This window comes from Lepus europaeus, chromosome 7 (assembly GCF_033115175.1).
Source record: "Lepus europaeus isolate LE1 chromosome 7, mLepTim1.pri, whole genome shotgun sequence".
NCBI lineage: Eukaryota > Metazoa > Chordata > Mammalia > Lagomorpha > Leporidae > Lepus > Lepus europaeus.
The window spans coordinates 106,881,662-106,896,058 of record NC_084833.1 but is presented as its reverse complement, the minus strand read 5'-3'; the positions used below and the strand labels follow the sequence as shown (position 1 = coordinate 106,896,058).

Sequence of the window (14,397 nt, the reverse complement as noted above, 5' to 3'; positions counted from 1 at the left end):
CGAGTCCCAGCTGCTCCACTTCTGATCCAGCTCTCTGCTATGGCCTGGGAAAGCAGTGGAAGATGGCCCAAGTCCTTGGGCCCCTGCACCCATGTGGGAGACCCGGAAAAAGCTCCTGGCTTCAGTCTGGCCCAGCTCCAGCCATTGTGGCCAATTGGGAAGTGAACCAGTGGATGGAAGACCTCTTTCTCTGCCTCTCCTTCTCTGTGTAACTCTTTCAAATAAATAACTCTTTTTAAAAGAATGCCCACTCCAGAAAATGGAGTGAAAATTACATGTGATCTCATCTATATATACATACATATATGTATGTATATACATGTATGTAAAATGTCATTGATTGCAGCAGAAAAGCAGCACTCAATAAATAGGGCTCTTATCACTGTATCTGAATTCCAGAATATGGAACAGCTGAACCTCTATTTTTGAACAGTTAATATATTCAGGAATCCTTCCCCAAACACTAACTGAAGATCCCTTGAAACTCAGCATTAGAAATATGTGTTGCTGGGGCCAACACTGTGGCGTAGCAGCTAAAGCCTCTGCCCGCAACACTGGCATCCTATATGGGCACTGGTTCTAGTCCTGGCTGCTCCACTTCTGATCCAGCTCCCTGCTAATGTACCTGGAAAAGCAGTGGAAGATGGCCCAAGTGCTTGGGCCCCTGCACCCACGTGGGAGACCCAGAGGAAGCTCCTGGCTTCAGTCTGGCCCAGCTCTAGCTTTCTAGCCTTCAGAAGACTTCTGACTCAGCCTCTCCCTCTCTGAAACTCTGCCTTCAAATAAATAAATCTTTAAAAAGAAAAATATTTATCATTAAACTTTTTTTTTTTTGACAGGCAGAGTGGATAGTGAGAGAGAGAGACAGAGAGAAAGGTCTTCCTTTTGCCGTTGGTTCACCCTCCAATGGCCGCTGCGGCTGGCGCATCACACTGATCCGAAGCCAGGAGCCAGGTGCTTCTCCTGGTCTCCCATGCGGGTGCCTTCCCGGGCTATAGTAGAGAACTGGCCTGGAAGAGGGGCAACCGGGATAGAATCCGGTGCCCCAACCGGGACTAGAACCCAGTGTGCCGGCGCCGCAAGGCGGAGGATTAGCCTGTTAAGCCACGGCGCCAGCCTATCATTAAACTTTTTAAGATTTATTTATCTATTTGAAATAATTACACAGAGAGAGGAGAGGCAGAGAGAGAGACAGAAATGTCTTCCATCTGCTGGTTCACTCCCCAATTGGCCACAACGGCCAGAGCTGTGCTGATCCGAAGCCAGGAGTCTCTTCCAGGTCTCCCACACGGGTGCAGGGGCCCAAGCACTTGGGCCACTTCCACTGCTATCCCAGGCCATAGCAGAGAGCGGATTGGAAGTAGAGCAGCTGGGTCTCTAACTGGCACCCATATGGGATGCCGGCACTTCAGGCCAGGGTGTTAACCCGCTGCGCCACAGCGCTGGCCCCTGTCATTGAACTTTATACTTTATGGGGGAAAAATACGATTGGAGCGTAGGGTCACAACTGAACTTATAAAAGCCGTTACAGAAAGAGTTCAAAGGTCATTAAGTGGGGCAGCAGGCTAAGCTGCCTCTGGGGATGCTACATCCCAAATCAGAGTGCCTAGGATCAAGTCCTGCCTCCACTTTCAACCCAGCTTTCTGTTCATGTGCCCAGGAGGCAGCAAATGATGGCCCAAGTGCGTGGATCCCTGCCACCCACATGGGAGACTGGATAGAGTTCCGAGCCCTTGGCTCTGGCACTGCCTGTCCCCACCTTCTGTGGGCATTTGGGGAGTGAACCAGCGGCTGGAAGATCTTTTTCTCTCCGCCTTTCAAGTAAAAGAACAATACACAAATGTTTAAAAACAATAGATATTAAAAAGGAACAGAGCCTGTCCGTGATGCTCTTTGCATCTGAAACAACAACAAAGACCTGGCCACCATCAACTCCCACTGCCGGCTCTGCTGGCTCAGAACTTCACTTGCTCAGAGATGCTTGCACATCAGCCCGACTCTGGTGCCAGACTAAGAGGCATGTTTTGTGGCTGGCCCCACCTCCACATGGTCTCTGCTGATCTTTCTAATCCTTTCAGCTGCTCTGCCACTCTCATCTCAAGAGACTGCAAGCCTCACAGGGAGACGGATGCTTCTGCAGATCTTTGGCTTACTTAACTTCCTCCTCAGGCACCGGTTTCCTGGACCCATCTATGTCCAGGACACACCCTGGTCTCCCTCTGCTGAGTCCCAGCTCCACGCCCACGTGAAGAGGATGTGACTTCCCTGAGCACCTCTGCTCCGGCTTGGACACCTGCAGCCCCTTCTGTCCTATACCTCAGCCCCCAGCTCCAGCTCTTCCTAACCATCCCAAGAATGACACGCAAAGATCAAGAAGCCCCCAGCGGGATCAGGGCTGTGGCACAGCGGGTTTCCTCCAACACCGACATCCCATATGAATGCTGGTTTGAGTCCTGGCTGCTCTGCCCCTGAGCCAGCTCCCTGACAATGCACCTGGGAAGGCAGCAGATGATGGCTCCCTGACACCCACACGGGAGACCCAGATGGAGTTTCTGGCTCCTGGCTTTGGCCTGGCCCAGCCCTGACTGTTGTGACCATCTGAGGGGTGAACCAATGGATGGAAGATTCTCTCTCTCTCTTCTCTCTGTCACTCTGCCTTTCAAATAAACAAACAAATCTTTAAAAAAAAAGAAAAAAGTTCACAGAAGCAAGCACACACAGACTGAATGTGCTGAACCATACAGGAAATTCATGGCTGCACAGTCCCTAAGGGAACGTTCCGTTGTCCAGAGCTATGAGGCTGCATCCTCTCCTAGCCTCCTATGCCCTCGTGAGCAACACAACTTCTAAAGCACACCTGCCCCCACCGGAGTGCCGTGTGGCTAGTGTGGCTAGTGTGGGTGGCAGGGCCTGGGCTGCAGCACAGGCCCTCAGCAGGCACGGGCCCCTCCACCTTCTGCCTCCCGGGCCCAGGCCAGCCTCACCCTTGACTCTATGAGCCGGCTCTTCTCCGCGTGGGCCTCTTTCAGCATCTTCTCCATCTCCTCGATCTTCCCCATGTCCAGACCACTGGCACTGGGGAGGCAAGGAGGACGGGGGCGTGCATCAAGGAGCCAACAGGACCTCTGGCAGAGGCAGTGGGCTGGGCACGGCCAGGTACCTGGACATGTTGTCGGGGGAGCAGGCCGAGTTGCCCCCGGTGGAGATGCTCGTCTCCATGCTGTCCGAGCTCTCCAGGCTCAGCGTGTCGTAGGCATGCTCGCCCTCCTCCCCGCGCTCCCGGCCCGCCGGCAGGTGGTGTAGGATGGAGTGGTGCATGAGTGGGGGGAAGGGCGCCGCGCCGTGCAGCGCATCCCACTGGCACTGCGCCTCGGCCGCCGCCTTCTGCTTCAGCTCGGCCAGTCGCCGCCGCTGCTCCTCGATCACCTGCTGCCCTGCAGGAGGAACACCTGGGAGTCAGGGCGGGCTCCCACCTGTGGAGAGGGACACATCACAGAGGGAGGCAGCGAGCAGGAAGAACTTGACATAAGGCAGCCCCCTCTCTCTCCCATAGCTCCAGGCCAGCTGCCCCCTACAACTGACCCCAGCACTGCCTGGCAACAGTGCTCTCGCTGCATCCCAAGCCCACCGCCCAGGAGGTGCCCTGGCAGTGAGATGGTCGGCTGCTTCCAGCTTACAACCGAGCCCTGAATTGGTGGGCAGAACACATGCACCCACCCTGCCTGCTGGGAAAGGGACCAGGAGGAGATGCGGCACCGTGCGCACTCAGGATGCCCGTGCAGACCCCCTGCAATGCAGAAGCAAGAGCAGCAAGATAGGAGCTTGGGCAGGGGAGACAGGTGGAGTACAGCTCAGGGCAGGAGAGAAGTCAGCTGGGAGGGTGAGGCCTGGGAGGGAGCCTGCCTGCACACAGCAAGGGCCTGGGCAAGGACACAGCATGCTGACACCCGCGCGAGGACGGCCTGGCCAAAGCAACGGCCCCAGGGGTCAACGCTCTACCTGCTGGGTCATCAGTTGGGAGGGGCTCGGCAGGAAGCGACTCAACTGGCGTGGGGGGGCCCCCGGGGAGAGGGTATGGGAGAGACACACAGAGGGGATGAGGAGAGAGAGACATACACATGGACTTTCAAAACAACCAAAATACACACAAGCAACAGGACCCCTGGGTCCCCAGAGCCAACACCTCAAGGAGCCCTTTCTGTACGTCATCAAATCCGGCCCCCTGTCTCCAGACCCAGAGATGTCTACCCCTCCTGAGGTCAACAAGTGCTTCCTTATCTGCTCGGCTCCTGGGAAAGATGTCACATCTCAGGGCCCTGGCCCCTGACCTGGAGCCCCGTCAGCTAAACATCGGGAAGCACTGCTGTAGGTGTCTAAACCCTTCTGCTCCTGTACATGCCCCACTTACAGGAAAAGCACCCCGTGAAAGGTGGGGCACGGAGGAGGCCGGGAGCCTGTGGCCACTCACCCTTCTGCTGCAGCGCCAGCTGGCGCTTGGCTTCGATGTCCTGCAGTGTGGCAGCCAGGTTGCGAGGAAGGCTGCCTGTGCCATTCTGGGCGAGGAGGGCGCTCTGCAGAGGGAAGGGAGTGCTGGGCCTGGGGCTCAATGCACCCCCAGGTCCCCTTACACGCACGCGCGCCCCGCGCCCCACCCACTGTCTTCAGACCTTCGGGGAAGGGCTACGGCCCAGGGTAGCCACGCTGAGCTGGGAGGAGGAAGAGGAGGAGCCAGAGGAGGAAGGAAGGGGGCCGCTGCGGGTCCGGGGCAGGGGTCCGGTGGCCTCACCATCCATTTTAGAGCGGTAAACCTGGAGAGAAGAGACACCAGCCAGTGACGTCAGGCTCTCGAATGGGCCACCACCCTTGCATCACCTAGGCTGGTGTGGATCCAAGGTTCTACTCTGGCATCAGGCCTGGAGCCTCTGGGGCCAACCTAACAGGCAGACGCTGTTAGCAGCTGCCAGGCCTCCTTTCCAAGCCACTCCTCCCTAGGCCAAATCCCTAGTCCTCCCGGGTCAGAGAAAGGTCCTGAAACCGACCCACGCAAGGAGTTCATGCCAGACGGACAGATCTACTTGGGAGACAACTGGAGGCTGGGTTCCTGCTGGTCCCAGCTCTGCCACTAACAGGTTATATGGCCTTGAGCCACACACCTCCCAGCTCAAGGCCTTTGCTTCCTTATCTGCAGAAGGAGGGGGCGGGACCAGACTCAGTCTTTGCCAAGCTTCTGGTGAAATTAACCAAGTGTGAATTCCATCTTGGGAGTAAAGGGCTCCCCCCCAGCTTGGTGAGTGGGGGAGTTTCCTTATCTCCCCTGCCCCTGTGTGTTGGGTCACATGAGAGCTAACATTGCCCACCCCAAAAGCCTGTAGTAATGATTAAATGAATCAAAACATGTAGAAGTCAGGATCCAGGCACACAGAAGTGCCGCCCATGTTACAGGAGTCACAACTCTGGCAGAGGCCACGCAAGGAAGCTGGAACTTTAGATGCTGCTGCAGGTCAGGGGGTAAAACCTGGGAGGAGACTGTCCAAGGACCCTTCCCCCAGCCTGCAGCAGGAGCTTCTGCAGGCTCAAGCCCTCCATGGCAACTCCAAGGAGACGTTGTCCCCTTCTTTTCTGGCTCCAAATGTCACCCCTGGGGAGACCAGGTGACAAAATACTGGCAGCTTTCCTAGGACACACCACTTGCAGCTGCCACAGGCCCCAGAGTGAGCGAGAAGCCCTGGGGTTGGGGCCGCCTAGGCCAGCAAAACCACACCCTCACCCAGCACAGATCCCAATGTGAACACAGCTCCACAACCCCCTTCCACGGGACAGTCACATCACCCTTGGCTCAGGAGGCTGGCCCTCCAGTTGCTGCTCATGGAGAGAACTTCACTGCCCGGGAGGGGCTGACCCCCACCCCACCCCACCCCCAGTGACCCTGTGCGGCCGGTGGAGCGGCAGAGCAAGCCTGGGAGGATGCAGAGCCGGGGAGGTGGGGGGGGTTACCTGCAGCTGACGGGAAGCTTTGGCTGGCAGAGGCGGGGGCGAGGAGCGAGGGGAGGCCGCTGCAGGGCCAGTCCCCAGCCCCGCCATCAGCTCCTGGTACCACTGCTCTAAGTCTACGGCAGGGAGCAGCAGCTTCTCCATCTGGAGGGGTCATGAGGAGGGACACAGGGACGGGGACAGGAGAAGGGGAGGATGCCAGGACACAGGGAAAGGAGAAGGCAGGAGAAGGGAGAAAGAGAAAGGGAAGGGAGGCCAGGCCAGGGAGAGGGGCACGAGGGAGGCGGGAGAAAGGAGCACACACAAAGAGAGAAGAGAACACAGTGAGACTACAGGTGCCCCGCGAGTGCTGAAGGCAAAGAGAAGCAGTGCACAGACAGCTCCGGACCACGGAAGTATCATCAGCCACCAGCCAGCCAGGCCCGCAGCGCTGAGCACTCCCCCAGGGCTGGCCGGCAGGGGTGACAGATAGAGCCACGCCAGTCACAGGGCAGGGATGGCAAGACACACAGATCACCAACCTTGGGGGAAGGCGTGATGGAAGCAGAGGAGGAGGAGGAGGGCGGCACGGGAGCAAAGCTGCTGGTGGGAACGAGGTCCCGAGAGGCAGAGGCCCAGGAAGGCAGGCCTGGCGCAGGTGCTGGGGCCACGGCTGAGCTGCCCCACATCACCTTTAGCTGCTCAAGCGTCACGTACTTGGGGGAAGACCAGCCGGAGGAGGGAATATAAGAGGTTAACAGGACTGGAACTGAAGAGAGGGCTGTGTCCACAGGAGCGGGTGGGAGCACAGAGCAGAGGCGGCTTGCAGAGCCAGGCAGGGTCAGAGTCCTGACAGCAGGAGACTCATCTGAGAGCAGCGCCTGCCCCTCTGCAGCCCACAGAGCACGCTCAACGTCCCTCACACCAGTACCCTTCTCCCTCACTGTTGCAGACAGACCCTGCTACCCCCACCCCCACCAAGGGGCAGTTTAGGGTACCCACAAGAAGGCCCCTAGGCATAGGTGGGCACACACAGTGGCCGGTACCTCACTGTCAGGCAGGGGCTGGGTGGGCACGCTGGGGGAGATGGCAGAAGCATAGGGGTCCAAGCGAGAGCACAGCTGGAGAACCTCTGCCAGGCTCACATACTCCTGGGGCGCCCATGGGAGGGGAAGATGGGCGGAGAAAAGGTTATCGGGGTTTCACCAGGTACTTAGCACCCCACACTCCATGCCAGGCCACATCACAGGGCCATCACTCCATGTCAATACAAAACCAGAGGCCGAGGTGGGACACTCGGCTGCCTTCTGTGGCTGCAGGCGGGGGAGCCACCAAAGTGGAAGCAGAACTTAGTGCTGGGAGGTTCCCCGCAGCTCCACTCTGGGCCACCTGCCCCCAGGGGACCTCAAAGGCCCTTCGCTGGGTTTATCTCAGACCCAGGGCAGGTGAAAGAGCCCAGGAAGGCCTCCCAAGAGCCCACTGAGGGTCAGGGCCCAGTTTTCAGAGATCTAACCTGTCTCCCACACCCTGGGCAGCCCCAGGCAGGCACACACATGCAGCCTCAGGCACCCACCACACCACTGGCCAGGGCCCCTCACATCCTCTCCACTGGGGAAGGCACTGGAAACTGGCAGTGCCACCACAAGGGCCTGAGCAAGACAGAGCGAGAAAGAAGCCATAGCAGGGAACGGTTAAAAAGCCTGGCGGGAAAATGGGCCCAGTGCCCACTGGGAAAGACGCCAGCACAATCAGCTGTGGTTGTGAAGGCAGGGCCTGTCACACTCATCCTCAGAAGCCAGGCCCGTCCAGGTGCCGGGGCAAAGCCCAGGATCCTAAACCCACCCAGTCAGTGGCTCAGCGGGGCCTGAGCCCACAGCCAGGCTGTCCTGTGGTGCTCATGAAAAAGGAACAAGTGAGCCAGAGAGCTGAGGAGTGGCATGCAGAATACATGCAAAGTAAGATGCAAATCAGCGCCCCCAATGCTGCTCGGGCTGTTGGTGTGTCCTGTGGGCAGCAGAGCAGCACTCACGCCAGGTCCCCCAACCTCTGGGCAGCCAGGCCTGGCAAGGGCTGTAGGCAGGAGCTCAGCAGGCAGGCAGGCAGTGGGCAAAGCAGAGCACACAGTTAGCTGTGATTACCTCTTGGGCTTTGGGGCAGAGCAGAGTGGAAGCAGATGGAGTTAATGGGACAGAGGAGGCCCCAGCCTGAGAAGCCCCTGGCAACAGGCTCAGAGCCTTAGTCCCCAGGCCCAGGTCTGAGGACTGGGGGATGAGCAGCTCAGCCTATGGAGAGGGGGGATGGTAAGGGGCCTCAGCACTCACGCCCCGCCTGCCTTCCCCCCATCCCAGGCCTAAACTGCTGTGCAGTGAGGCAGGGAAGGAGGGGAAGAGGTCAGCAAACCAGGTGCATCCCAGTCGGACCTCACACACCAGACACACAGACTTCGGAAGCAATTGCCGAGGAGGCTTCGGTGCCCACTGGTGAGCCAAGACTGTCCTCCAGATGGAAGCCTGGAGAGTCCCAGATCTCTATGACGCCCACCGGATGAGCCTGCCCAGCCCTGCCCATCCCACCTACACTCCGGTCTCAAATGGTGAGATTGGTGGGCTCCACGGAGCACGAACAGCAACTCAGAGGAAGCAGCCGGTAGCCATGGAGGGTCAAGTCCCGGAGCTCAGGACCGTCTCTCCTCTCATCTCTGCAGCTCGGGAAAGCAGCCCCGAGTGCAGCCTCAGCCATGGGAGCCCCCAGGACACCCTGTGGGCTGACCCAAGCCTGTTACCTCTTTGAGAGTGGAGGTGGTCTTCGGGAAAGGCCTGCCCCCCGTGAGCGCGTGGTATCTCCTCTCCAGCATGGTCAGTTTCTCCTTCTCCTGTGAGCCGCACCAAGGGCCGGAGTCAGAATGAGGGGCACAAGGGTGACGGTGGGGGAGGAGGCAGCGGCCATCTGCACCCTGGCTCCCGTTCCCCCGCCCTCCCCCCAGCCCCGCCTGCCAGGCACTACCTTCTGCAGCAGCTGCAGCGAGGCATTCTTGTCACGGGCCAGGCGCTCCGACTCCTGCACAGCCTGCGCCCGGATCTGCCCGGCCTGACTGTCCAGAACTGCCAGGCGCTCCTGGAGGACATGGGGTGGTCAGTCAGGCCTGGGTGAACTGAGCCCAAAGTGCGACTCTCCTGCCCAGATACCCAGGGCGCCAGTGAAGGGAACCAGCTCTTCCACTTGGCCCACCATACCACAGGCCAGGAAAACCCAGGCTGCGGTGGTCAGCCCCTTTCCTCTCCTCCCTCCCTCCCCTAGCCTTGTAACTCCTGTGCCACCAGACACACTAGCCAGAACCAAATCCCTAAATCTGCCTTTCCCTACCCCCACAGTCAGTGGGTCTCAGAGCCCAGGACACTGAATAGTTCACCCACCCCCCACCCCATGGCTGCCACCCAAATCCAGGCCTCTGCCCCCTGGCCTGAGTCTGAGTCGTCTCACCAGCCATCTGCTTCCACGCTCAACTTTCTCATCCACTCCAAGCTACCACAAAACAGCCCCCTAAAAAGGCCTCTTTCTAGTCTTTCTAAAGAAAATACGTATTTCTTAATTTTTACTAGGATGCAGACTGGGGAGCTGGTGTTGTGGCACAGTGGGTAAAGCTGCTGTCTGCAATGCCTACATCCATATGGGTGCTGGTTCTTGTCCCATCCAGCTCCCTGCTAATGGCTTAAGAAAAGCAGTGAAGATGGCCCAAGTATCTAGGCCCCTGCCACCCACATGGGAGATGCAGAAGCTCCTGGTTCCTGGCCTTGGCCTGGCCCAGCCCTGATTGTTGCAGCCATTTGGAGAATGGACCAGGGGATAGAAGCTCGCTCTCTCCCCATTTCTCCTTCCCTCTCTGTAACTGTTTCAAATAAATAAATAAATAAATAACTCACTCTTAAAAAAAAAATCCACACTGGGGCAGGCATTAAGCTCCCCTTGGGATGCCTGCATTCCATATGGGAGTGCTTGGTTCGAGTCCCAGCTCCTCCACTTCCGTAAAGTTTCCTAATGTGCAAAATAGGAGGCAGCGGATGATGGCTCGAGGACTTGGGTTCCTGCCACTCATGCAGGAGAACTGGATGGAGTTCCTGGCTCTTGACTTCAGCCTGGACCAGCCCTGACTGTTGCAGGCACTTGGGGGGTAAACCAGTGGGTAGAAGATCTGTCTCTCTGCCTTTCACATAAATTAATAAATATATCGCTAAAATTTTTTAAAAGATCCACAAGTAAGGCCAGGTCATTCCTCTCCTCAGAACCTTTCAGTGGCTTCTCATCACCCACAGGATAAAGCACAAATCCCTGACCTGGCACGCAAGGATGCCTAGCCCTCGTCCTGCCTCTGCAGCGGCCCCCCACCCCCCTTAGCCAAGACAGCTGTCCGTTTTCTCCACACACCCCAGGCTTGGCCTCCAAGACCTCACTGGATGCTACCTCCCCTCCAAAGCCTTCCTTGACTGCAACTTGGTTTCTTTGCTCCTTCGCCCCCCACCCCCGTCCTCTCACTGTTCTGTATCACCTTAGGCCTCTCTCGTGTCACTGTCATCTGTGAACATACTGTTGCTGCCACTACCACCACCACCTGCCCCGCATGTTAACAGCCAATGCACATGGTCTCTTCTGTTTCCACATCCCCAACAGGGCTCAGCACAGTGCCTGGCTCAACTATCATGTGCTGATTTCAAGGAAACACAGTAAGAAGTCAGGAGGAAGGATGAGGACCTGGGGTGGGGTGGGGGTTGGAATAGGCCAGATTAATGCTAAGAGGGCTTCCTGGGAGAGGCAGCCATAGTTAGGAGCAAGAGCTGGGAGAGGAAAGCATGAAGAAGGGAGCTGTCCTGCACCTAAACCTGGGATCAACCCAGAGGACGACTGCAGCAGGCCAGGCAGTGACCCTCACAGGAGAGCGGCCAGTTACCTCTAGGGGCCAGGAACTCTACCAAATGTTTTGCATTTCACACCTCAGGTAACTCCCGTATCACGCAGGTACCTTTATGTCCATTTTATAGGTGATGGCACTGACACTTGGGAGCTAAAGTCTCTAAGGTAGTGGGTGACAGAGCTAGGATTAGGATAAGATCTGTTGGACTCCAAGGCCAGTGCTCTCAACCACTCTGAACCAAAGAGGACTGAGCAGCACAGGGCGCCAGGGCACAGGGCCTGGGGCAGACCCTGGGAGCTGAGGGATGGAAGCTGGCCAGAGCTCACAAGGAGTAGCACACAGAGAATGTAACCTCTGGGTCCTGGCAGCAGGGCTGCAGCTGCCCAGGGGCCAGTAAGCTGTAAGAGGGAAGCAGCGTCTACTGCTGCTGACCCTCCCACAACTCCCAGGAGCTTAGGCCACCTAGAACTTCAAATGGATGAGCTGATCTAAGGGCCCCTGCTGCATTCCCCCCAGAAGAAAAGAGGAAGATGGAGAAGAGCCAGCCCTAGCCCTTGTGTAGCACAGTGGAAGGAACGTGGGCTTTGGGTTCAGACAGGCCCGAGTTTCAAATCTGAGTGTGACACTTACATGCTAGGCTTTGAGTACACAGACACACACACACACACACACCTCCAATGAACCCCAGTTGCCTTGTCTATAAAATGGGGATAAGTGAGCCTGCCTTATAAGACAATCCCAAGGACAGCAGGAGATAACCCAACGTGGCCTCCTGCTAGCGTGCCTGGCCTATGCCCAAGGGCTTAGGAAATGTGAGTTCTCTTACTTCATCAGCCTCACATCCGGAAAGTGGGTGCACGTGTAAGGCAGAGCAGCCTGGGGAGGGCAGCAAGGGAGCTGGACTCAGGGGAGGGCCACAGCTCCCCAATGACCACCAAACCCAGGCTAGCCAGCAAACCTCAGCCCTAGCCCTGCTCACCACTTCTGGACACTCCACCCCCAGCTCACTGCCCTCACCTCTCACATGTTTACACCCGTCAAGCCCATTGCACATGTATGCACGCGTATAGAGAGGGACACAGCTGCAGCCACACCTGAGTCTATAGGTATGAGCCATCCAGGGCTTCCAATTCCCCTCCCCCACCCTTGCTAAGCCTAGCTTCTCTCTCTCTCTCTCTCTCTCTCTCTCTCTCACACACACACACACACACACACACACACACAAACACACACACCCCTGCCCCACCATCCTGCCACTGTCGCAGCCAGGTCTGGCTGAGATCAGCAGATGCTCATGGCATCTAGCACATCACTGCCCACCAGGACACAGTGCCCAATCCCCTTGCTTAAGAGTTCAGTGGCGGAGCAGGTAAAGCCACTGCCTGCAATGCCGGCATCCCACATGGGTGCCTGTTCGAATCCTGGATGCTTCACTTCCTATCCAGCTCTCTGCTATGGCCTGGGAAAGCAGTAGAAGATGGCCCAAGTCCTTGGAACTCTGAACCCACGTGGGAAAACTAGAAGAAGCTCCTGGCTCCTGATTGGTCCAGCTCTGGCCTTTGTAGCCATTTGGGGAGTGAACCAACAGATGAGAAGATGGAAAACCTCTCTCTCTGCCTTTCAAATAAATTGATTAAAAAAAAAAAAAAAAAGAGTTCAGCCACACCAGGGCTGGCTCCCAGATAGCTGCCCTTTGTGGGACTCCCCTACCTCAGCTGTCTTTAACATCAGATCTAAGGTCTCCACATGGGTGCCAACGCGTCCATCAGAGCTGGACGGGGCAGGGCAGAAGCTGGCCTCCCCTGCATCTCCATCTGCCCAGCCAGTACCCAGCTCCGAGTGCCAGCAGAATCTGCTTCCCACCGAGCATCAGAGGAGAGTCAGGGCTTAACACTAGAGCTCCTCGGCGGTTGCTTCTGGTCTAATTCCCACATCAGTCTACTGTGGGTCTCAATCCGCACATCAGCAGAGCGTAGCACAGGAAGGCGATGTTATCACCCGTGAAGTCACTGAGTGCAACTGAGACGTAGGTCAGCGGCCCCCCTCCACCTGTAGCATGCCGGGAGCCGGGGCCCAGGCACACCTTCCTCTTGGCCACGCTGCGGAGCAGCTCGGCCTTGCTGCGCAGCAGCCCCTGGCCGGCCAGCTCACGCTCCTCCTCCGCGCGGCTCTCCCGCTCCAGCTGCTGGAACTCCAGGTCCTCAAAGAGCTTGGTCTCCGTCTCCAGGGCCTCTGCCTCCTTCAACAGCAGTGACAACAGAGGTTGGATGGTGCTCACGACACCACTCTGGGCCTGGAAGGCCAGGCCACAGAGGTGAGTTGTGGGGGCTGGACCCGGGGACATTGGAGAAAGACCTGCCCCCACCCATCCCCCTCTGCTCTGCTTGGCTTCGTCCCGTTCCCGGGCATCACGGCCTGGAGCACTGATTCCCCCCAACCTTCCCGGACCCCTCCAAGCCACAGCACCGACCCTGGTGTCCGGCAGGTACTGCAGGCCCAGGTGGTACCGTCCCACCGCTCTCCTGTCTTCTCTCTGGGCGGGTGGCCCGCGGGGGCCGGGGGAGGGGGGCTGGTGGAACTGACCCTTCTCAGCTGCTCCTGTAACTGTTCCCGCACTGACTCGGGGCAGTTATCGAGCTGCGTCTGGAGCTCGGCGTAGAGCGCCTGGCGGGCCTCCAGGTGCCTCCGTCCCGCGGCCAGCTCCGCCCTCTCCTGGTGGCGGGAGGGGGGGGGAGGGCGGGCACAGGGGAGAAACAGAACACACACTCCTCAACTCTGGGCGGCAGGGTAGGGCGGGCAGGGATGTGGTGGCGGGCAAGGGAGGAGACATCAGGAATCAGAGCGGAGAGGAGGGAGAGAAGAGGAGAGGGAGGGAGGAAGGAGGTGAAGAAGGCACACAAAGTGGTGGGTACAGAACGTGAGACAGGGCAGGAGGTGCGGGGACAGCCAGCACAGGCAGGAAGCAGGTGCAGGGCAGAAATGTTGGTCTCCTGCGGGTCTGTGAACGAGTAACCTTCGGGCAGGCCCTAGGAAAAGGCTTCAGCTTTCTCTTGGAAGCAGCAGAGGCCAGAACGGCTTCCACAGGTTGGGAGCCCAGGGCTCCACCATCGCCCAGAGACCAAAATTTACCCCCAGGGGAAAGGGTAGTGGAGGCGAGGGTTAAATCCAGGGGTGGGATGCGAATCAGGAGCTGAGGAGGTTAAAGCCACAGCAGTGCAGTGGAGCAGACCCCGTCCAACCCTCCGGATCCCCCTCCCCCCAATCCCAGTCCAGGACTGGGGTAGAGTGCCGGCACTGCACGCTGAACTTCAGTGGGGACGAGAGTTGCAATTAGTTTGGCCGTTGCCATGGTAATAAGAGCCCTGGGAGTGGGTACAGAGAGGAGGTGGACGGCTCTGTCTGGGGCGAGATGACACCTCCGAGGGCGGGAAAGGGGACGAGGGGAGGAGCTGGTGAGTCACCCCTCCGAAGGACAGGCAGAGGAGAAGCTGTGATTATGGATTCCACAGCCAGAGTCAGGC

The 14,397-nt window shown here is 58.1% G+C and overlaps 1 protein-coding gene across 7 annotated transcripts in view; it reads right to left on the bottom strand.

Moving 5' to 3' along the window:
* Window positions 1-14,397, bottom strand: part of PHLDB1 (pleckstrin homology like domain family B member 1) — a 44,469-nt gene that overhangs the window by 5,881 nt on the left and 24,191 nt on the right. For 3 of the 7 annotated variants that reach the window (XM_062197141.1, XM_062197139.1, XM_062197144.1), the window contains 9 exons: window positions 13,460-13,588; window positions 12,960-13,115; window positions 8,974-9,084; window positions 8,753-8,842; window positions 4,668-4,808; window positions 4,469-4,571; window positions 4,000-4,044; window positions 3,161-3,434; window positions 2,985-3,075 (listed from right to left, as the gene is read on the bottom strand). In XM_062197141.1, the coding sequence (XP_062053125.1) occupies window positions 2,985-3,075; window positions 3,161-3,434; window positions 4,000-4,044; window positions 4,469-4,571; window positions 4,668-4,808; window positions 8,753-8,842; window positions 8,974-9,084; window positions 12,960-13,115; window positions 13,460-13,588 (1,140 nt within the window). Of the gene's footprint in view, window positions 1-2,984; window positions 3,076-3,160; window positions 3,435-3,999; window positions 4,045-4,468; window positions 4,572-4,667; window positions 4,809-5,994; window positions 6,136-6,512; window positions 6,687-8,108; window positions 8,253-8,752; window positions 8,843-8,973; window positions 9,085-12,959; window positions 13,116-13,459; window positions 13,589-14,397 lie in introns of all 7 variants that reach the window. The other 4 variants (XM_062197145.1, XM_062197140.1, XM_062197142.1 and 1 more) reach the window with 4 other exon arrangements.